Genomic DNA, 23,666 nt, shown 5'->3' on the forward strand with positions numbered 1-23,666 from the left:
AGCATCGCTCTGGGACGGGGCCGTCTGACTTTCTGCGTTCCGTTTGGGCCGTTGTTTTGCCATTTTATTATGAATCCTGCACTCCACTCACGGCTGGAGAAGCTGATGGAAGGAATGGGGCACGACTTTTACGCTTCCGCACCACACCGAAAGATCACGCGAAAAGAGAACGATCCTGCGAAAAGAACCATCCTGCGAAGTGGCAGGATCGCGCGAAAAGAGTGATCCTGCCACTTCGCGTTCGCGGTGACGACATTTATTGGTACATAAGGGAGTCTAAAGTACGTGAGCAAATGACTAAAGAATGGCCTCAAAATTTGTTACAGTGAGCGTGCACATGCATTCCAAACTGGCGTCTGTTTATATATTGATTAATTGGCGGCTCATTTGCGCCAATGTTTAGTTTAGTTGTGCTGTGGTGACGCCATGTGCACACGTACACAGGCAGTTTAGTATTCCATTCCGTTATTCCGATCGGTTATAAACATTTATAACCGTAACAGAAAGCAGCCGAAGGGTTGCACCGTACGGGACTTTTTCTTAGGGTGCGTCATGCATTCAATCTCCCCCCTTCCCCCCAATTACTTTACGGAGCTCTTGAATAACAACTGCACATTAACGTTCCATGAATGCCCCACCATAGCTGATCTCCACCAACAGCTCTGTTTTGGCTGCGACTGCGATTTCGTCCTGTCTGAAATACTGCTCACCGTGCTTTTGTTTTATATTTTACACTAAAAACTTTGGTTGATATTGATTTCTTGTTACCCACTAACCCTTCCGTAAATGCTTTTCTGTACTTAACTGAGCTTATATTTTCTACAAGCATTAATGGTCGCACACGAATTTGCAGTTTGCAACTCCGGGAAACAAATTGTTGCCAAAGTGAATGGCCGAAGCATCATAAGACGAAATACGGATCGCATTAGCGCTAGTGTTGAGTTGTATGAACTTGTGAACCTTAGTATGTTTATTACACTTAAGGAACTAACAGAATAGAGCCACATTCATTATGGCACGAATGTTGTCTGGGTGTAATTTCCGCTTCATGACCGATTCCCAACGACCGTTCGGCCGATCAGAATTGTCAGCGTCTTTGAACAGCGAGCCAATCACACCATGCGGACTTCCGATTGGCCGATTTTGGCCGATTTGTTCATGTCGCCATCGGCATCGTGTGACAAGGCAGCCTGCCAACTCGGAAGTTGGCGTCGCGTCATGTCATTTAATTCGTGCCGGCCTAGCCAATGCGCATTAACTAGAAGCGTGGTGATAGAGTGAAAAAGAAAATTATAGACGAACACGATAGCGTTAAGCGTGCTGCAGGAAGTGCTAATTAACCAAAGGCACTGTCGCGACCCGTGGACGGTGAGCAGACGACACTTCTCTTCGCCGGATGTGAAAGAAAAATCCATCCAATTGCAAGATGTCTGCTTCGTGATGCACGTAGGAGAATCGATGAAGTACATGCCGGAACATGGCGGTACCCAAAAGCATGCAGGAAAGGGCGGGAACGCAGCAACAAACTTTGCAACGAAAGTGTGTGCTTCCCGTTTTAGTGCACATGAACAAAGTCCACACTTTCATCGCTCAGTGCAATGTATCCGATGAGGTATTGTGCAGAGTTGAATCTGTCATGCACGCTGCCCTTACCAGAAGAAAATAAGTGGTTTCTTCAAATAAAGCTGCTTTGATGCGAGTGAAACATTTTGATTTGGGAGTTTGCTTGTCTGCACATGTGTAGTATACTGCCAAGGTACGTCATTTTCACTCCTAGGTTTGAGCACTGGCCTATAATCGCAAGACTTTCATTACAACGATATTTCAAAATAATGAACGATTTTGGGCTGTCCCACGTGATTTGTTATATCGAGATCTGACTGTATAGTCTTGACGGCCCCTTCATGATTCCTGCGTTTTTTCACGGGAAGAAAATGTAGCGTGCAATAAAATTTTGTTATTTCAGTTCAAATTTTTGAAATTGTGCACAATTTATGATGTTTCCCTTAGTGTCAATTACAAGCCAAATTATCCTTTGCAAACTTTCCTGACATGAATATTTTTCCAACCACTGTTAAAGTTAACTACGTTCCACTGTATGCACACAGCCGCCTCACTTTTATGCGTGCCATTGGCTTCCTGTAGGGCACTGTGCCCCCACCACATTATTCGCCAGTACATCAGGCACGGCTTTGTACCAGCAAGCGGAACGCTTCTCTTCAATTAAATGTTTTCACCCTTATGTACAGTATGTTAATTAATAAGAAAGACAGCTGTACAGGCTTGAACCAACGCATTGCAACTAAAACACACAATTGTGCACATGTGCATACTTGTTTTTGTGTCGACAAGAAAGAAGCAGTTGTGCTGGTTCTCTTCAATGCCGAAAAAGTCCAGACTGTCTTGAAGGATGTGCAGAAACTGGGTGTCCTGGGAAAGACAAAGCGAGACTGTTTGCGTGGTGGGGGCAAAGAAGGCACTTTGGGGGAAACGGAAAAAAGGAAATGACCCGTTTTTTGCCACTGCAATGGCTGAACATGTGGAGGTATTGCCTCAAAGTTAGTGCGATAAGCAGAGTCTGAGCTAGTTGGTTCACAGTAACTTATATACGGGTCAGGCTAGAATTTCAACACAGGACAAGCAGAATAGTGCGCTGTCAATTCTGTTTGTCTGTCCAGTGTTGAAATTCTAGGCTACCCTGTATATAAGCCTCAGAGCGTGGGAAACTAAGCCAACAGCAAAATAGATATAGAGACATGTTGTGAACACTAGCAACAAAATCCCCCCCCCCTCCCCCCCTCCCCCCCTGTCTATTGAAAGCTTGAGTACATAGACGTGCTAATCAGCCCAGAAAGGTGCAGGCCTGTCCTTATTGGAGCCAATGCCCTCCAGCAAGAGGCTCCATCAGCCAGCTTGGCATTTCTACTGCGTGTACTGCGCTTCAATTTGATTCAGTTATCTCGTGTAAAGAACAAACAACGATGCTGGGACAGCAAATCCCGCGGGCACCTCATGAATCGGAAACTGTGATGGAATGCCGCCGGCATCAGGCCCGTGCACAATGATTTTCTTGGCACTTGGGACGTTGGCCGTGATGAGCAGGGTAGCCTGGAAAGGACAGAAAGACCTCGCTTAGGTCCCCTCACGCGATTCCCAAGGTCAACGCCTACTCACATCGCACTGTTCTTTCCTCAGTACTTGCTTGAGGTCCTTCAAGTACAGTCCGTGAACACTTGGAACAATCTAGCATAAAATAATACCAACAGATTATAGCGTTGTCAGAAAGAGCAAAGCTCAAAAGATTCATCATCAAAAAATGCACCAGGCAGGAGCACAAAAGCATGCTGTGTTGGGAAAAGAATACTGTTGCCAACGACAAACAACATGTTGGCTACACATCAACGCATGCACACGACACATGCTGACACCATGCGCCCCTGCTAGGCCCTTCACCAGGGCTTCAAACATGTATCACAAATTTTTGCAGTTCAAGCCTCCTACGTTTATCCCTCAAGTTGAAAAATGGCACATTATATTCCACAGACCAGTGGCTTCCAACAATGATTGTGAGTGTCTGGAAAGCTGCAAAACATAGGGGAAATATACTTGTTTTGTGTATGCTATGGGTGTTTTGCTTTTTTATTTGTTTTATTTTTTACAGTTTTGCCGCACATAATACATAAAAAAGCCAGAGTTTAGAAAAGACAGCCGAACCTGTCGGAATTGCACTGCTATCATGAATGCACGCCAACTCGCACGGTTCTGAACGGTAGTACAACTAATTTAAGAAGCTTTTGTAAGCATGCTGATGCACTCACACAGAAGGTTCGCCACTTCTAAATTGCAAGTACACATTTGCTGCCAAGACATTTACGCATATTGGAGAGCGCGTTCGTTATACGAGATTAAAATGCATGCCCACTATTTTTTCAGTTTATATGAATTAAGAAAAAACTAAGTTTATCAGAAACTCACTCTCGACACTTAAAAACAAGGCCCAACTGAATGGATATCGTAACTTGTCAAAATTAGTCCAATACTGATTGGCACAGTGTCCACTGAAAATATGAAGGAAGCTTTTTATGGCTTGCAGATAACGTGGCCACCTTGGAGGTAGGTGTTTCAACAGAAATGCCTACCTTTCTCTGTCTAAGGGTTGGGGTGCGCTCATTACAGTGTAATGGGGAGAAAAAAAAAGAAAAGAGAGCATCCAAGAGAACTGTAATGGCTAGGGGTGTGCGAATATTCGAAATTTCGAATATTCGATTCGAATTTTTTGGTATTCGATTCGATTCGAACGACACATTTATGGTTCGAAATATTCGAACCACCCAAAACAAAAAAAAAAAAATAATAAATTTAGAGCGTGTCTCAGCAGCAAAGTCGCGAAGCATATACACAGCGAACGGTACGTGCTTTCGCAGACTGTATCGCTGTTTATTCGTAGTTACAGTGGACTCTCGGTGATACGATTCTTGGGGTGCGAATTTCGGGATGATACGAATTTCCGAAAAGTCCAGGCGAAATTGCATTGTTTGCAATGGGAAAAATTTTGGCTGTTACGAACGGACCTGGGGCGGTATTCTCGTAAATGTCCCTTTCGAAAACGTCCCTTTTGCGTCCCTTTCATTGTGACGTACTTCCGGTTAAGCAGTGGGCCTTTTATTCAAATAGCGTAACTGTTCTTGCAAACGCATTTTAAAGAAGTGAAACCGTAGCAGAGTATCTTTTATGTGTTTTTTGTTCCGCGAGCGAACTGCGACGAAAAACCGTCTGCTCCAAATCGTCTGCTCCGAGTAGCCACGGCTCATAGCTCCGCCGTGCTTGCATGGCGTCACATCCGGGTGTTCGCTTTTAGCCAATCAGGGCTCGCTCAAAAGGGACACTTTGAAAGGGACACAAAAGGGACAAAACACGGGAATACCGCCCCTGGGCGGCCCGGCGGAAGATACGAACGAGCCGGCGAGGCACCCGACTACCGAACGAGCAAGTGATGGCTCTCGCTCCCCTGTTTGTCACTTGCCACTGTTTCTCCAGAAACGGCCGGGCTGTTGTTTTCTGCTCGCGAAAACGCTCTGCACACGCCCAACACGCGCTGACACAGCCGGGAAACCACCCCCACGCTGCGCGCGGCGTGGCCGGCGGCGTCAACATGGCGTCAGCTCCAGCCGCGAAGTGGCGCGGGCGCTCGAGCGACCGCTTCTAACCGCTCTTGAAAATGCGGCTCAAGGGAGACACGAAGTTGCTTGTGCGGTGAAGGAGCTGATAATGCATGCGAAAACGGTACTACAAAACATCATCCGCGCCGCTAGAAAGCGCCCGTAAAATATTTGCCGGGGTGCTAAGCCTAACCATCTCCGGCGGAGCCAAGCCGGCTGTCTCGATCTCATCGCAAGTAGTCTGAAGGCTCCTCCATTCTGCCGCACGTGTCGTGCGTCATTTTCTGACCGAGGTAGGCGCTACCGCGGGCGCGAAATCGTCGATGCGGGCGTGAAAATACAGCGCTCGCAGAGCCGAGGCGAGCGAATCGCGTGCAAAAACGCACCATGCGGTTCACGCTTGACTGTTGCGGCATGTAGCGAGCTTGGGCACAGCGAGTGAGGAGACGAGCACGAAGCTTTACGTGCTCCAGACAGGACTGCTTTGCGACATGGGGGTTAAAAAAAGCAGAAAGAATCACGAACTTCTTCACGCGAAAGTAAGAGAAGAAATAAACGAAAACTTTAAGAGAAGAAATAAACGAAAACTTTTTTCAGCGCTCAATTTTTTGGTCTGTGTTGGTTCATACGAATTTCGGATGATACGAATATTTTTTGCGGTCCCGCGAGATTAGTATCATCGAGATTTTACTGTATCAGCGCGCGGCAATGAGCACGGGCTCGGGCATGCCAGCCACTAGTGTCTCAAGTGAGCGGCTGCTTTCGGTATCTGGTGCAGTCGTGACGAGCAGGAGGTTGTCACTGCTCCCCAAACATGTCGAGCAGTTAACCTTTCTCCATGTTAACATTTAAGTGAGTGCAGACCTTAACCTGTTGAGTGCAATAGTATTGTGTAATTCCTAATTTTACTTTGTATGATTTGTTGAGCAATAAAGTTGCAGTTTTTGTGTCTCTAGATGGTGAAAAAATTAATTTTACAAAAAACAATAAGTATTCGTATTCGAAAAATATTCGAAAAATATTCGATTCGATTCGAACTTTGTTTTTATTATTCGAATTCGCTTCGAAATTAAAAAATTGATATTCGCACACCCCTAGTAATGGCTAATGCATCGAGGGAAGCACTCATTCCATTAGTGATTACTACAGTAGCCGACCATTTTTTCCCGCTCCGAAACTTCGGACTTGCTGGATATTTCGGACTTTCCCGAAGAACTGCCAGTTGTCCCATAGGAGTAATAACTCTCGAATTTTTCAAACTGCTCTTTCATTTGGATTATTTTTAGTTCCGCTCCAGGTCCGAAAAATCAGTCGGCTACTGTACACTTTCAGTTAATACACATTCATACAGCAAATACAGCACCTACCAGCCAAAGTATGGAAATGGCATTGGCAATAAGTTCAGTTCCCCCTTCCACGGGCGCTCGAATGTAAAACATGATGTAGCCAACCTGAAAAAGGAACACCGAGCACTGCTGAGGATAAAACTAAGAGCAAAAATGTCAACACCAATGCTCCGACAAAACTGCCTTTCCGTAGAATTAACGCTGACAGTGTGCTTAGGACTCGGGTGAAACTGGAGGAGTGCTGTGATCAAGTTTTCCGCAGTGTACTATGTACTATGACTGCCACCCCCTGCACTTTACGACATGCTGTGCTCAATCTTTGGTGAGAGGGGCCCTGAGTGTGCCGCCATGCACCCACCAGGTAGTTGTAGAGGGTGTGCGCGGCCTGTGTGGGCAGCCGGGGCACGAAGCGCAGCAGGCGGCGGAAGATCTGGATAACGCTGTCCGGCTTCTCCCGGGTGAGCCTCTCGAGGAAGTGGCGCAGGAACAGCGCCGTGTCCTCCACCAGGCAGTGCCAGATCACCTGGTACGCCACCTCGTACACTGCACAAGGGGCCCCCTCGCTTGCTCCCCTCAAGACCACACACGCTCTGCCGACCACACTCATTTCAAGCCCCCCTTGTTATGCTGCTGTTGGGCGCTTGCCTCTTCGCTTTACCTCCCCACGTTCATCTGCTCTGGGAACAAAAGGTAACGCAGCGCAAGGCTTCACCTTTCCGGTGTGACAAAGCAGAATGCCCGGTGATGACAATCTCCCGGTTAGACGCATGCACACTGCCTACGCTGACCTCGTCAAGGCCCTCCAGCGAGAGGAGGCCGAGAGTGAAGAGGCCCACCTGCGACTCCATCGGTGCTGACCTCGGCATCGTTGAGCAGGTTGATGATGTAGACTGCGGCCGAGCAGAGGCACGAGGGGAACAGGGCATGGGCCACCTGCACGGGGTGTGCCGACAGCCGCTCCGCTGCCTGGTCCTCGTCCCCTGCAACCACGAGGGCCACGAGGCGCCGCAATGCTTAAGTCATCATCCCCATGCCACTGCAGGGCCTCTCCCAAAGATCTCCAGCCATGCCTGTCGAGTGCTAGCCGAGTCCATGCGTGGTAGCCACTCAGTCAAACGGATGGTCCACCTGTTGTCCCTCATTCGCATTACGTGACCCACCCATGCCCATTTCCTTCGCCTGATTTGAACTACAGGGTCCTCCACCTTGGTCTGTTCCCTAATCCAGGCGGCTGTTTTCCTGTCCCTCAGCATGACGCCTAGCATTCAATGTTCCAGGGCCCACTGCGCCGATCTAAGTTTCCTCTGCAGCGCCCACACCTCTGCAGCGATGTGGGCGCCTATATCACGTTCCTGACCACTCGACCAATGGGGAGCCGGCGCTGTCGAACATGTTACCTATGATTTACTCATTCGGAACCGGTTTGGCTGTAAAGCGGCAGCATTTGTGTTTCCGAATTTGACATCATTTATCGTACAAGCGACCATTTCAATAATGTTGCGTATAGACTACACATATAGAGCATCACAGTAGCTGGTGCCGTTAGCTGTAAATTTTTTTTGTGTGCTTCAAGTAACACTGGACGTAACTCAAAACATTGGCCTAAAGTTCCGCCGGACGTAACTCTAGTTTTCAATTATAGGTTCCAACGGACGTACCCCTAAAAACTGGCCTAAAGTTCCGTTGGACGTAACTCTAGTTTTCAATTTTGGGTTCCGTCGGACGTAACTCCAGACACTGCGTTATTTTTAAGCCTGCAGTCATACTTTCAGAGCACCATTGGCAAAGCATGCGCTGGGAATTTTGGCTGCTTTGACTGAACAGGACAATGTCGCCTGCAAAACTTTTTTTTTGCTACAGCGCAAGTTCTACTGCTTCCTCAAATCACCTGTCAAGTGCGCTCACTGTTCTGTAATTGCTTCTAGTAATATAGGAATTGTGTTTTTGCAGCCTCGCAACACACACAGTTTTTCGTTTATCGTACCAATGCCGTCTTTTCACGTGGTGTGTCTGAGGGCTATCGAAAATGTTATACGCCCTTTGTATTGCTTCGTCGTTATTTGAACCTTCCATTTCCCCTTGTGTAAAGTACTTGCGAGTGCCTTTTTCTTAATTATTGTAATAATGCGGTATTTTTACATGGCATGTCTTGGGCTATTTGAAATGTATATATGCGTTTTTCTTGTAACTTGCTTTCTTGCTTGCTAATAAGTACTTCTTGCGAGTGCTCTTTTTTTGTGCATCCTCCCCCCCACTGTAATGCCGCAAGGTGCTGTGGGTACTAAACAAATAATAAATAAACTTATGTGACAGATATTCCCCACTGATTCGCATCCTGGTTTTCCTCCACTTAAGCTTTCTGAACACGCCCTCCAGGCAGGCTGTAACTGTGGCGATATTGAGTCCCCTTGCTGGACACCCTTTCTTATAGGAAATTTACAAGTTCTGTGATGAAGCCGTATAGTTCCTGTGCATCTGACATATATACCTTCGAAGAGTGCAATGTATACCTCATCGATGCAGTGATCACATAATTCCTTTAGTACTGCTAGAGTGGGCACTGTGTCAATTCTTTTTCACCATTTATGAATGCCATATACAGCGGTGCATTATACTCGGGACACTTTTCAATTACCTGGTTAATCGCGTGAATATGGTCTAAAGTTGAGAAACCTTTCCTGAAACTGGCCTGTTCTCGTGGCTGTTGAAAGTACAAAGTGGCACTTATGCGATTGATAATTACCTTTGAACATAATTTGTAGGCAACAGAGAGCAGGCAGATGGGATTAATTTTTAAACTCTTTGGCACCACCCTTCTTATGGAGAATTAAATTCGCATGTTTCAGCAGAACCCAACAGTGGGGCTGCTAGTGCGAGGGTGACCAAGAGTGCAACCTCCAGGGCACGATCACACCGCCTTTGCAAAGGGAGGTGCCAAAGGTGCCAGCATACCGTATTTACTCGCATAATCCTCACACTTTTTTCCCAGAAAAATTGGTGTGAAATTAAGGGATGTGATAATTTTATGGGGAAAAAATATTCAGTGATAAAAACGAGCTTATTACTATACATCATAGTTTCTCAAAGTGGATTCCGCGGAACCTCGGGGTTCCGCAGGCCCCTCCTCAGGGTTCCGCGAGCCACTGATAAATTTTTCCTGGTTCCGCAGTCGCAAAGTCTTATATGGTGAACTTGAGGTGCGATCGATCTAAGGAACCTCCTTTACTCACGCCCGAGTGTCAGTAAGCACATCTTGGCGCATAACAGAAACGCGCGAGCTGCGCAGTAAATCTCGCCAGCAGCTTGTAGCCAGCCAGACTCCGAAAACGGGCCACGTGGTTAAACTATTGCACTTGAATCTCGGTCTTATATTACCCCCATGCGCATTTCTCCTGTTTGGAGATAGGTGCCGCTAGCGTACGCATTTGCGTAAAGTCGACGGGGGAAAAAAACGATACCCTTGCTTGCTTTTGAATTTATTGGACGTTAATGTAGCATGAAGGAATGAAAAATGGTGGGAGGGGGGGGTGTTCCACTTAACGGAACTTAGCAGGGTTCCCTGGGACCAACATGCTTGAGAACCCCTGCTATACATAACCAAGTCATTTCCAAGTAGGACTTACCTTCATAATAAAAGTACAGGGTCAACACGGGCCCGAAGCACAAAACTTTATTCGTTGTGGTCAGCCGCCACCCCCCTAATTTTACTAACCCGCGTTTGATCGTGGGGAACCCAAGTGTAAACAGTCCTAGCTCGCATCAGTGCTGCCAACATTGCCGATGGTTGCCTCGCCGTCACTACAAATTCCCCGCCGGCTTCAGAGGCCTCGTCTCCATCCCACACCAAGTGGTTGGTTCTCAGTCGCATCCAGAGCATTCAATACGCCCGTTTTCTTGAAGCTCTTGACAACGACATCTGCGGCGATCATTCCTTATGTTTCTGATATCCAGATGCACAGTAGCTCCCCCGACAGTCTCCTTATCTTGCCGGCCGGCGTCAGAGCGTGCTGGCCTTCAGCCATCCACTCTGCGTACATCTTTCGAACGTTATCTTTGAACCATAGAGTTTCATACTAATATATATACTAGAGGGAAATCTGGCGCTGCAATCGCGGGCCGTTGTGGGCACCGCCATTGCAGCTAGTAACGTCCCTCGCCAACTTGGCTTGGCTAGCCACAAGGCTTCTTTTTGTCTCAAAGCAAAAATCAGCAAAAAAAAGGGAAACATTTTTTCTTGTTCATCTTGCATTATGCTTCTAAATAATCCCTCACAAATAAATCTTTTCGCAGCTTTTATTTCATAATAAAAAAACAAATTTGATTAATCTTCCACAATAATAATGTTAATTTTTTTGCAGCCAGAGCCAACTTTCCAGCCTGTTCGTGAGCCATGCCGAGGACAAGTGGAATGTGCCCACCCGGTACATGACGGAGTGCTCGCTGAAGCGGGGCTCGCCCAGACAGTGGTGCCAGATCTCCCTCCCTCTAGTAGGTATATCACTATGAAACTCTACGCCTTGAACAGCTCATTCAAAGACACGTCCCAAGGCTGCAGCATGGACACCTGGAATGACAGCCAGCTCAGTGCACAGCTTCTTTAACTTTGCACGTCTTGTTGGTCGCCTAAGTGCCTCAGTTCCTCGTGCTGCCGTCTCCGGCCGTGCACACTGAACTTGCTGGTGCCGAAATGTCTGCTTGCGGCATGATTGCCATGCTCTATAGTGTATTTGGTATTCTTCAGCTTGAAAGCGGTTGTGCAACAGGCATACTGCCCCATGGTGAAGTGGCACTGAAACTAGCACAGAACAAACCAATAAAAAACCTCGACATGGCAGAAAGCGAGCTCCTGAAACTGATTAGACTGACTGTTGCTCTTCCAATGAAGGGACGACCACGGGCTGCGCGAATGTTACCCAGTAACGCGCACACGGAACCAGCCCAACGACAGTGTGAGTAGTGTTTCAGAGATGGCGCTAGGCTGCCATGCGCCTGGCATGCCTGTATGCACCGCACCCTCAACTGAATGGGGTGGTGGCAAGTGCGTGCATCAGGCGGGTTTTGCGAGCAGACGACTTTTGCCGTTGCAATTTTGGGGGTGCGAGGATTATGCGAGGAAACAAAAAATTCAAGTTTTGGCAGCTTTCATTAGGAGTGCGAACACTGCACGAGTGCAATCATTATGCGAGTAAATACAGTATATGCCACGTCCCTTTCTCTTCCACACTGCTCACACGACTGGAGCCTCAGTTGAGGATATGGGGAACAAACACTAGACAACAGCAGTGGAAAATAAGTGTCAGCCACAGCAGCGGCACGTGCACATTCTGTCCACCTCAGATCACTTCTGCCCTGCCGCCTGTATGAGCTGCGAAAGATACGGGGTGTAGCAACACGTTTAAACTTGAAAAGCTCAGTTCTGCTGAGGTAGAGTGTGAAAGGCTGAAGGAGAGTTCAAATGGTGGTTCACAGTGTTGCTGCAAAACATGCATACACGCTCGTGGCATCTACACACACAGCAAAGAAGCCAAATATGCACAACACACTGGCTGAAGATAGGAATACGAGCGACATGGGCATGTACCGGCCCATTGTTTTGCCATTGTGTCACCCCTCCAGCCTTTAGAACAGCACACAGGGTTCTGATGCGGAGCGCAGAGATGCTGCCAGCATGGAGTGTACAAGGTGTGCTGGTGTGCAGCACCCATGCGCGTGCCTGTTAGCGAGCCCCACAAGCACGAGTGCGGCCGCCCCCATGTCGCCGGCTGACCTTCTTCGTGCTCCTCAACTGCGTGGAACAGGGCCGGCTCGTAGGCGGCCAGCACGTTGACGGCCACCGAGGTGATGTGGAAGTTCTCCCTCTCGTTGCACTTCTTCTCCTCTTCCGCCTGCAGGGCTCGGTGGATGAGCTCCATCTGCTGCTTACGACGGGTCTGTGTCGCTGTCACAAACGACCTCTGCACACAAAGCACAGCAAAGAGTTTCCAACAAACGCTCTTTGGGGGAGAACCGTGCATGAGAATACACTGCCAGCGTGGGAAATGGAATAAAACATCGGATTTGAGGACCGAGACCCTGTGGCCCCGATGAGTTTGTCACAAGCCACTCCACACCATCGTGCAAGCCTTTTTGTCTGCCTAAGAGCTTCACGTGTGCCATCTTTCATACAATGTTCTGCAAGGTGTGGGGACCCTTTGGATCAATCCCCCTTTTTCTCTTCCAGTGAGTGCAACCCTAAGCCGCGTGCAGTGCGCGTCCACCCGTGAGATATGTCACGTTGCTACGCCATCTCGCGGACCGGCACACACACGCACACACACACGCACACAGCAGAGGCTTCAGAAGTGTTTTGAAGAGTGAGGGGCTCAAGACAATTGATGATGATGATAGTAATTTTGTGGTTCTAAAAACCAGAGTCTGTTTTTCTTTTGTTCGGCACCTCAAATGGATGTTTTTTTCCACAGATGTGGGCCCTGGCTTTTTTAACTTATCCTTGAATTAAACACCATTTATTTAAAGTATTAACAGTTCTTCACCAGCTTCAATCATCTTAAACCACCTAGGTAACGTAATAATTAAGGGTATTATTTATTTGGTTAGGGAAGAGCTATTGTACTCTATGTAAGAAAACTTAGTACATTCTAAAATGTTCTTTAAAGTTTTTTCTTTTGATATATAAACATATTTTTTTTAATTTTCCAGGTAGATTTTCAGGTAATTTTTTTCAGGTAAATCAAAGCCCTAGTAATCACCCCCTCCAAGAAATTTGTTAAAGCAATCAGTAGTGGTGGAGTTATTGGTAATCAAAACATTGCATTTTTGCCAGCGCTGCGATTACCCCTCGTCTCGTCCACCTCCTCGCACCGCGTGAGCGCGACTGCCCATGATGCCTCACTTTTCGAGGACATCTGCAAGAACATCCGGTTGCGGGTGTCGTCTGCTACTGCGATATTCTGCGCCACAGCATCGCTCTGGGACGGGGCCATCTGACTTTCTGCGTTCCGTTTGGGCCATTGTTTTATCATTTTATTATGAATCCTGCACTCCGCGCACGGCTGGAGAAGCTGATGGAAGGAATGAGGCACGACTTTTATGCTTCCACACCACACCGAAAGATCACGCGAAAAGAGAACGACCCTGTCACCACATGTTCGCGGCGACGACACGTCTTGATACATGTGGGAGTTTAAAATATGTGATCAAATGACTAAAGAATCGCCCCAATTTGTTAGAGTGAGCACGTACATCCGTTCCAAACCGACATCGGTTTATATATTGATTAAATGACCGCTCATTCGTGCCAATGCCGAGCACCGCCGTGTTGTGGCGACGCCATGCACGTACGTACCGTATAAACCAATATATAGGTCGAGTTTTTTTCAAAAAAAAAAAATCCGCTCAAAAGTCACCCTTTGTCTTATATAGCAGTCATTGGGAGAATGTAAATTGTTGTCTGGCAACAATGTGCAAGCGTAATCCGTTGCCATCACCCTTTGTGTCGGACTGCTATCTCTCACTATCAAGCCTTTATTTGCTTTTCTCTTTTCTCTTATTTTTCGTCTTTTACTCGTTGTGTGTGTGTGTGTGTGTGTGCGTGCATTTCTGTACTTGTCTGCTCCTGGATGAGCGACGGAAGTCGATGCCAGTTCACTGCTGCGTTTAAGTTGAAGGCGATTGAGTCTCCGAGCAGAATGGGAATATGGCGGCGCAATGCCGGTTTGGAGTTTCGGAGAAAGGTGTGTGGTACTTGCGAAGCCAGAAAGCTAAGCTGTGCATGTGCAACCCCCAGAACTGATTGTTCCGTGGGCGTCAAGCGGTGCACCCCGTGTTAGAGAATAAAGTGGCGGACTTCGTTCGAGAACTTCACTCACGATCGCTGCCGGTTACAGTGGAGGCCATCCGCGGACCGGCTCTATGAACTGTACAATGAGTGGATAGCCGGTGACAACGAAAAGACATCTACGGGCTGGCTGCGAAGACCATCCCTCGCGATCGTGTCAAGCTGGGTGTCTTCCTCTTGGCAGTCAATGCCCGACGACATAGTTGCACGAGCGTCTATGAAGTGCTCCATCAGCAATGCGCTCGACGGCACTGAAGATGACAGTGAGAAGCAGTCATCCTCGGACGACTCTGACAGCTTGGACGAGTGGCTTCGGCAGGCATAGTGGGTGGCAGTGACGAACGAACGTCGAAAATAAATATAGACATTGCGTGTGCGCTTCTGTGCCGAATTATTTTTTTTGTCAAATTTTCCCACCTCAAGGTAGGGGGTCGACCTATATACCAAGTCGACCTATATTTCGGTTTACACGGTACACAGGCAGTTGTAGTACTCCATTACATTATTCATGGTTCTAACCATGTATAACAGTAACAAAAACCACACGAAGGGTTGCATGGTACGGCGCAGGGACTTTTTTAGGGTGCGTGGTACATTCCATTTCCTCCCCGGCAACAAACTTTGCAACAAAAGTGTGAGCTTTCCGCTGCACGTAAAAATGTTATACCTGGCACAGATGACGCTGACCACCCAATCTAGTGATTGCGCTGGTTCATTTATTGTCCTCAAAACGCCTTTCAGGGCTTCTTTAGTCAAGCATTTTTTGCATAAGCCTACCAAAGCAAACTTTTCCCCAAAAGGTAAGGTCGATGATCGCAGGGGCTTGAGGGCACAACGTGAGTGTAAGCCAGGCGTGCCACACCCGGGCTCCTCACCGACTGGTCCTGGTTGATGGTGACCTCCTCGACCTTGGTCTTCACTTGAGGCATCCATGGGGGATCGGCCACGGGTGCGCAGTCAAGGGCAATGCGGGGGCTCGGCAGAGTGAACTCGATGGTCGGGGGCGGCACCTGCCCATCAGCAGCACGGGCAGGGGATCAATGAGCTGCAAGGCCCACCAGTGCCTCCAAACAAACATGCAGCCTGGCAACACAAGGCTTGGTAACAGAACTAAAAAAAAAAAAAAACACAGCAGGACCCTTGCCACTTGCTACACTTCCAGTGGTCGATTGCAGGTGCTCAAAATGCGAAACAGCCAGTGCCCAACTAGTTCACACTCATTGTAAAGAATGTATTTTTTTATGTGTTCTTGTTTTCAACGAGGCATAATTTCACAAATCCGAGTTCACTGAATTAACTGTTCCTCCGGGTTTTGAAATTTCAAAATACCTAAAAAATATTCAACGTTTCCATATGGTGCCACTATTCGATTTGAAGCCAAAACAAACATCATGTTATTTGCTTCAATATTCCAAAGCTTCAAATATTCGGACACCCTTATTAATTTGCACCAGTTTTTGAGCCTAAGTGAGTATATTTTTATTGCAAAAAGTTACATGATTACACTTATACTGCTTTTTAAAGAGTTTGGGATGCAATTTTATGTATTAAGTTCCAACTATATTTAACTAGTTTGTGATATCTGTTTGATATAGCGAGGCTTGGCTAAATTTATAAGCTACGCAAATTTTCCACAAAAAAAAAAACACAAGAAAAATTCAAAAGCTTTTACCAACAAGAACCGAAGCTTTAGCAATTCCCCAATGATTACAATACTCCCTAATGTGAAATTTGAGTGGAGCTTTCAGGTGGAGCTTTCTCAAATTGTTTGCTCAGGCAAACAATTTGAGAGCAATTAACATACATGTTTGACCCCGTGATCGATCAGCTTGGTTTCTATCATATCGTTTCTACCTTACTTTCTGTTCTTTGACATTCAAATGACACTACAACAGCATCCAGTTTAAGTTTTTATAAGCTTGTGAAGGCATATTGCGAAACTATTTACCACAACCACTTCCAGTGCAAGTGACACGGTATGGCCAGCAGCAGCGACACCGATGTTCACGTTTTGCTACGTTTTACCTTATTTTGCAAAAGGTACGGGTACGAGCAGTATATTCGCGTTCTTGGTGAGCTAATCTATCAATCTAGAGCAACTTGTACTGCTGTAAATTTCACAAAATTTCTGGCGCTCTTTGCCCTCAGTCGGCCTTGCGCCAGAAAACTCCAAACATCATCATTAGAGCAACTTGTATTGTAGCTTTAGTGTCCCTTTAAACACGTAGTAAGGACAACATATCAGATTGCAGAAGGACAAGACTGTATATGAGCGAGCAGATCAGCAGGGTGAAAACATGCATCACAGGATCTAGCTAAGCAAGTACAGTCCAACCCACCAGTACCAGTACCAGTACCAGTCATAACAATATATTGGATACAACAATGAACAGTAACGGCACCATCATCTTTGCTATATGTTATATGCTAAAATAAACCACTTATTACACTGGTCATCTTTCTTATTATTGGTTCCAACAATTACGTCCGACAGTATGAGCCTAATAAAATATACAGTGTAGACCGCTTATAACGTATGTCGCGGGAGCCGCAAAAATCCGCACTATAAGCGGTACCGCACTATAACCAAAACGTGCGCGAATTCAACCAAATCGCCACCTACCTCTCAAGTCATCCTAAATCTTTTATCACCCAAACGCACAGCGCCTAAAAACGAAGGAAGGGTCTTTATTTCGTATTATTTTTAACATCATCCGCTGCTGCCGGGTCTCGCACATTGCAAAAGCGCGGTCTTACAAACGGCGAGTGCGACTTTAACTTCCGTTGTGTTTGTGTTTTGAAAGACCATGGCTGCGTTTTTTGCGTCTATGAAGATGCCGCAGAACATGATAAGAAAGGCCAGCGGGATTTTTTTTTTTTTTAACCACACTTTGTGTTCACGATGCCGAAGGCGGCTGCTTATCAGCGCAACGTACTGGTGGTGGAAATCTTCACGCGGCTCGCTTGTTCGGGAAGAGCGGTGGCTTATCTGCACAACGTTCTAAAGCGTGAACCGCATGGAGCGATTTCTCGCAAAAACGTGCAGCGCACGCCGCAGGCGCGGCGACGCCAGCGCGGATACAATTGACGTAATGTGTGCGGCGCAGTAAGAGGCGGCAACATGGCGTCGGCACTGGCCGTGAAGCGGTGCAGGCAGCTCCAGCGACCACTTCTAACCGCTCGCTGAAATGCCGCACGAGGCGCAAGCGAAGATGCTCATGCAAGAAAAGATGATAATGTGACCGCAAAGTGGAATATAAACTGCCATCCACGCTGCTTGTGAAAGCGCCCATCAAAAAATACCGCGGTGGTAAGCCTAAACTAAAGTCCCTTGGGACTTTAGCCTAAACACCTCCGGCGCGGCTAGCCGGCTCAGAGCGCTTCGAATCTCCCGCCATTAGGTGCGTGTCTTTCCATTGGTGCAAGTCGTCAGGCTCCTCCCACTGCCACGCGAAGACGCCACCGCGAGCGCGGAATCGTAGACGCGAGCATGAAAAAAAAACGCACGCGCAACGCCGATGTGCACAATTCGTGTGCGAAAACGGGCCATGCAGTTCACGATTAATAGAAACAACTTGCCACGCGCGGACGGGGAGCCGGTCGCTATCTTCCGAGGTGCATCAAGCAAGGACAGCTGTGGTTATCACGTACGCGCGAACTAAAGGGTGCCTATTTTTTGCTTCTGTGTCGAAGTTAGAGGAGAGCAAGGGGTGCGCGCTGCGTCAGATGGCCGATTTCATCATTTCTTTTTTTCTTTTGCTACCCTAAAACGACGCCCCAGCTGCGCCGGTCGATGAGCAGACCCGCCGAAAAACCGCACTATAAACGGTATTGTGCTTCGGCCAACCGCATCTTAAGCGGTATGCTTATGCATTGAGTTCTATGGGAGGGAAACCGGTGGTCACAAAAACCCGCGTTATATCCGGTCCCGCACTATAAGCGGTTACGTTATAAATGGTCTACACTGTAGTACTATGTATTTGAAGATCTGCGAGATATCACGGGTGAATTTTGTGTGTGACCAGGCATGACTGCAGGCACGAAATAATTTGCTGCATCTTCTGTCTTTCCAACACTTTGCAAAAGTTGGTGCCTTTAACGTAGCCACACTATAGTACCTGAAGGAAGAGACCTCTTGACTGCCCCTTTAATCTTTTGCTGTTAGTTGGCCCAGGAGATAAGAGAGGCAGGGGGCACCTCTTCAACACTGTCTACAGTAAAACAAAGCTGCAGTGGGGTAAAGGGGAAACTCTAGGCTACTGTTGATTACCAAGGTTAAAAAAAGCAGAAAACAATGCCACTTCAGTGACATGCGATCTCCCAATCATTAAAAAAGAACGGAAAAGTCCAGGACTTCACGCGGACACTTCCTCCTTTGTGAACGACGGTGGCATTTCCTAGGGGTGCTGTGGAGTCTGTTGCCACACGCATAACTACATCTGGGTGGTCGGCCATGCAGTTACATTTCTGTTTTGTAAATACTGGGTGAAAACCCCTAAACGCTGACAGAAGTAACTTTTCCTGCCCAACCCTGTTGTAACAATTACTGGTAATAACAATGACTTTTTTGTGGCACTTCAATGTACGTAGTTATAAGTGGATTAGACTGTTTTTCAACTTTTCAATGTCTTCGTACTCCACCTGCACACAGTGAAATAAATTTTCCTTCTTGAATGAGGTGCGGCCATAATTCAGTTAATTGTAGTTACCGAACTATTATTGCAAACATTTATATACTGATAAAAAGTACCAGTGAACATAAGTGACATCCTGCCCATCTGGAGAGTTCTTGGTTGAACCAGTAGGTTTAATGTCCCCTGCCATGCATGTCAAAACCATTTCCACTAAACTTAAATGAAAGTGAAAGACCTCCAAGTGTGGTACCCGCACAAGCAAAACTTCCAAATCAGGTTGGCTACGGAAAGATGCGTCAGCTGAAAACTGGCCAGGCTATTCCGCCGAATGTGCAAAGTGAATCTGCCTGACGGAGCAGGAAAGAGTGGGAGAGCACCCCTCCCTCAAAACATCGACAGCTTTGGTCCCTTCGTCTAAACCCAGAAACACCCAGGTATGCTGTCAATTCTGAATGCCCAATTTGCTCATGCCTACCTAGTTCAAATTTTTTCCCTCTGCGGGCCTTGTAAGCTTTTGTAAGGGGCGTGGTTACCTTGAAGACTAAGTGTGCAGCCTCTTCCATCCTCAGCCAGCACTGATAGCGGAACTTCCACAGTGACTGGAACCTGTAACACAGGGCCAGAAATGCTTGCAGGGCACATCTCTGCCAGTATACCAAAATTTTTTTTCAGAGGAGAATCACCAGCGGGTCGGGTATCTTTCGATCTGCGACCAATGCTGAACAAGGCACATCTTTGCCGGGGTCATTTTTGACATGCCTGCTGTTTACCTGTCACTGTCAGAATTAGTAAACAAGCAATGGCAGATTTCACATGAAATAAAGGATGACCTCCCAGGTCAATTTCACTTTGGTGACGGTAAGCGTGACGCTTTCACCAAAATGAGGGAAGGGACATAGTGAGGCACACCTACTGGTGAAGCGAGGAAGACGGCTCTGCCCTTCTGTCTGCAGCTGTTGTCTACCCCACTCATACAGAGGTCACTTGGTGAGCATCTCTGGTCACATAGTTTGAGTGTTTGATTACAATGTAAGCAAACTTTTGGTGTCCTAGGTAAACAAAAGTGGGAAATGGCACCAGAAAAAAAGAAACAAGGATGTGTTTTATTTTTCGAGGTTAAGGCACCTCTACTAACGAGCCAGAAAGATCAAATTATGGGCTGCTTTATTCAATTTATTTATACAGGTCACTTAAATCATCTCTGCCTACTCTAAATCACTGTTGCGTCCACAAACTTACCAATGCCATTCCTAGACAAAGAGACAAAACTGTACAACAACAGTAGTAATAAAACATTTCTTTCCCTTAATAAGGAATGAGACTAAACTTGACGAAAGCATGTTCAGAAATTTTCACTTTAACCCGATGCCTCAGGCACATTCCACAGCCAAACAGGAAGCTAGCACATTCAAAGGGACACAAAACCCCGCACCTGAGAAGGGCGTTGATTTTCTGCGTGGTGTCATCGCTCTTCAACTCTCGGCCCAGGAGCTCCGAGGCGTGTTCAGGAGCCTTCACAGCAGCCAGGATGAAAACGACCGCTGTAGCAAAGCCAAGCCACAGATGAGGTCACTAGCTGAGCCCCAGAGTCCTGCTGCCCTTGACTACGGGCATGAAGTCATAAGAATAACAAGCCTCAAATCCTGGCACCCCGCAAGAGCACACAGCAAGCGTTCTAGCCACAGGGAAGCCTGCGCTCCTCTTTGGCTTTTCTTGTGCTGTTCCCTGTTTTCAATCGTAAAGCTTTTTAAATCTCCTCCCAATAAAAGGCTTGTGTACTGACCTGCTTGGAGATGAGCCTTAAAACTTCTCTCTATCCTTGTTTCACTACTTCTACCACATTGCCCAACCACCCACACCAATCAAAATTTTTGGAGTTGTGCCCGTCACCTATACCTGAAAAATTTTATGAGATTTGTTTGTAATTTACTTTGGCATTCAACAACCAAAACTCGAATGGACCCAAAACATTGGCTTCGCAATTTTTGCACAAAATGGTTTCGTGCAAACCCATTTCACAATTGATCTGCACAAAATTTTTCAACAGCAACGAAATTTTTCCACTGGACTTCCCCAATGCCTAACAATAAGGTTGCACATGGGGCTGTTCGAGATATAGTCTACCAAGCCCCGCAACCCCCGGTGGACACACTGCCAGTTGAAACGGCAGATGACAGAGATTCACTCACTTCGTATAGAGAAATCTTATATTGTGGAACACCGATAATATGATGTTCAAGGGACCACACGAAAGCATTGTTTGATCAGGGGACGGGTAAATGCTGCCCTAGTAGACGGTCTCATGCCACAGGTGGGCTAATATAGGTATTTAAATTACCATATTTAGCGCGTTCTTGCGTAGTAAAACAAAGAAGAAAAAAAAAGAAATGCCTATTTTGTACCTACACCCACTCCCTTCCACCCCTCTGCCTTTCCGTCTGGCGCTAAGTGGCATTAAGCTAGCCCGAGAGCCCTGATAAGATAGGAAGGCCGACGCGGCTGAGCAAACTGTGAGGAGAAAACGCAAAAGTGTTAAACTACCAAGGCCGCAAGCAAACCAAATGAGAGTACGGGGCGGCGATGGAAGAAAAGGCGGGAAAGAAAAGAACGAAGTGACAATCACCGGAGGGTATCCTGTATGTGTTTTCAGATTTGTCTGCTTAATGGGAGCTTCAAATTGGTGGTCTGCCGGACATCTGGACTTTGACTGCTTATGCTTTGACTTCTCACGGTTGGTGCGTTGCCACTCTGCTGCCGCATGGGGCCGTTGAGGGTTAAGCTCCTGCCTCCCAGTACCTGGCTGATTGCATGAATGTCCAGCGAGTGGTCGGGCCCGCCACAGGCTGTTTACCTTTGCACATCAAGCAGCGTAAAATGGGGTTAAGAAATAAAAGTCGGGACAAGGTGGCGTAAAAGGCAAGAACACCAATTTATCCCTGCAAGCGTCCATCGTATGAAGCGGACTGTATTCACTGGAGCGTTGCATAATTGGGGTTTTTAAAGGAGCCATGAAGAGAAGACAAAAGTTTGTTTTATTTGAAAGATTAGGTGTTTCATAGTACCCCAAGCGCTTTCCCGGAAGCAAATTATGCTTTATTCACTGAGAAATAAGGCAATTTAAGCCAAAATTTTAAATCTCCCACTAAATTGCACATTTCGTGACGTGAACAATGGCGTCATATGAGCCAGTCCATGAAACAGATACTTAGTATGTCGACTCCATATAGCACCCACACGCGGGAGTCAGACAGGAACCGGAACTCGTGCCGAAACTGAGATGGCGGCCATTTTAAAACTACTAGTAAAACCTAGTGCACCCACAGCCCTAGTCATGGAATCGCCTGATCCGAACAACAAAACTCTCGCCGAGGAGCTCGGGCTTGCATTTAACAACCTCACACCACTTGAACACTCAATGCTTCTAAGTGCACGAGCGGCAGGAGTTGTGGGATACACGGATGGACCGAAAGCGACCATTCCGTGATACAGTCGAACCCCGCAATAACGAAACCGCCGGGGAAAGCAAGAAAATTCACTTTTGCAGGAATTTCGTTGCCGCGAGAATGAAACATAAACGACCGGAAAATTGGCCACAAACCAAAAATTTATTTCCTAAAGTCGGTTATACAGTTGAACCTCGATATAACGAACCTCGATTTAACGAAATTCGCGATATAACGAATTTTTTCAAGTTTTCTAACAAAATTTTGCTAAATGCATGTATTTTTGTCTCGATTTTACGAAGTAATTTTGTGCGGCGCTTTCGATTTAACGAAGTCACGGCAAGAAAGGAAGAAGGAAATTCCGGTCGAGGCACGTTTTATTTTGCCTCTCAGGCCCTACATTGAAAAAATTCAGTACTCAAATTGACTCTTGAAGGCTAAAATGAAAGAAAAGCGGTGAAATCTACGGTTAAGAACGAAGCTGCACAAACCGCTAGCGGTCATAGACGGTTTAATAGTGCACCCACTATTTTGACGTCTCCATCGTTGCCTACGCCAGCGCCCTCTATGCTTAGGCTACCGAAGCCTACTTCAAGCTTTTTTTTTTCTACGCGTCATTGCTCACGGTGCTGCTGCGCTAGGTTGTGCTCGCTGATAACCAAATTAATATTTTGTTCGTGCATCGTTAGGTGAGTCTTGTAAGCAGCATGAGCACTCCAAGAGAAAGAAAAGTGTTCCGAACAAGAGCCTGAGGAAGCTCGGTGAAACTGACAGCCACCGAAGTGTGATGGATGCCATCGATGTTCTGCGGAGGCACGCAGGTGCACACGAATGTTTAAGACCTTGTTAGCGCTGTCAGCATACGAGCGTCACGTAAAGCCCGCCCTGGTCAAGAAACGCCAAGCACTGCTTACGGACTTCTTCACTACGGCTTGAACATCGAGTGCTGGTGGCAATAAATTGCTCTCTTTGAACGTGGTCATCTTCGTTTCACTTCGTTTCACCAGCGTTCATTATACAGCTGCGGTGCGGAGAAATCAGTTTCGAAAGGGCTCAGTGGGCATAAAAGTAATTGCTTAATCGAATTTGGCCGGAAGATTTTTAATGTAAGCTTTCCGCTTTCCGGATCACGTAAGCGCTGCTCCACACAGTGAAGCGGTCCGCGTGTACTCCGCTCAACTCGCAATCATGGTTTTATCTCGATTGTTGTGGTTGAATCACGCGCCCATACTGCGGAGCCCTTGTAC

At 46.9% G+C, this 23,666-nt stretch overlaps 1 protein-coding gene across 2 annotated transcripts in view; it reads right to left on the bottom strand.

Moving 5' to 3' along the window:
• Unc80 (unc80, NALCN channel complex subunit) overlaps nt 1-23,666 on the bottom strand; it is a 166,239-nt gene that overhangs the window by 53,247 nt on the left and 89,326 nt on the right. For both annotated transcript variants that reach the window (XM_077700829.1, XM_077700828.1), the window contains exons 30-39: nt 20,409-20,517; nt 19,510-19,582; nt 15,218-15,352; nt 12,273-12,459; nt 7,342-7,485; nt 6,864-7,048; nt 6,527-6,610; nt 3,175-3,243; nt 3,010-3,108; nt 2,334-2,430 (exon numbers count right to left, since the gene is read on the bottom strand). In XM_077700829.1, coding sequence (XP_077556955.1) covers nt 2,334-2,430; nt 3,010-3,108; nt 3,175-3,243; nt 6,527-6,610; nt 6,864-7,048; nt 7,342-7,485; nt 12,273-12,459; nt 15,218-15,352; nt 19,510-19,582; nt 20,409-20,517 — 1,182 coding nt within the window. The remainder of the gene's footprint in view (nt 1-2,333; nt 2,431-3,009; nt 3,109-3,174; nt 3,244-6,526; nt 6,611-6,863; nt 7,049-7,341; nt 7,486-12,272; nt 12,460-15,217; nt 15,353-19,509; nt 19,583-20,408; nt 20,518-23,666) is intronic.

Source organism: Haemaphysalis longicornis, unplaced genomic scaffold (assembly GCF_048455015.1).
Source record: "Haemaphysalis longicornis isolate Haplotype H1 unplaced genomic scaffold, Haemaphysalis longicornis Haplotype H1 scaffold_2, whole genome shotgun sequence".
NCBI lineage: Eukaryota > Metazoa > Arthropoda > Arachnida > Ixodida > Ixodidae > Haemaphysalis > Haemaphysalis longicornis.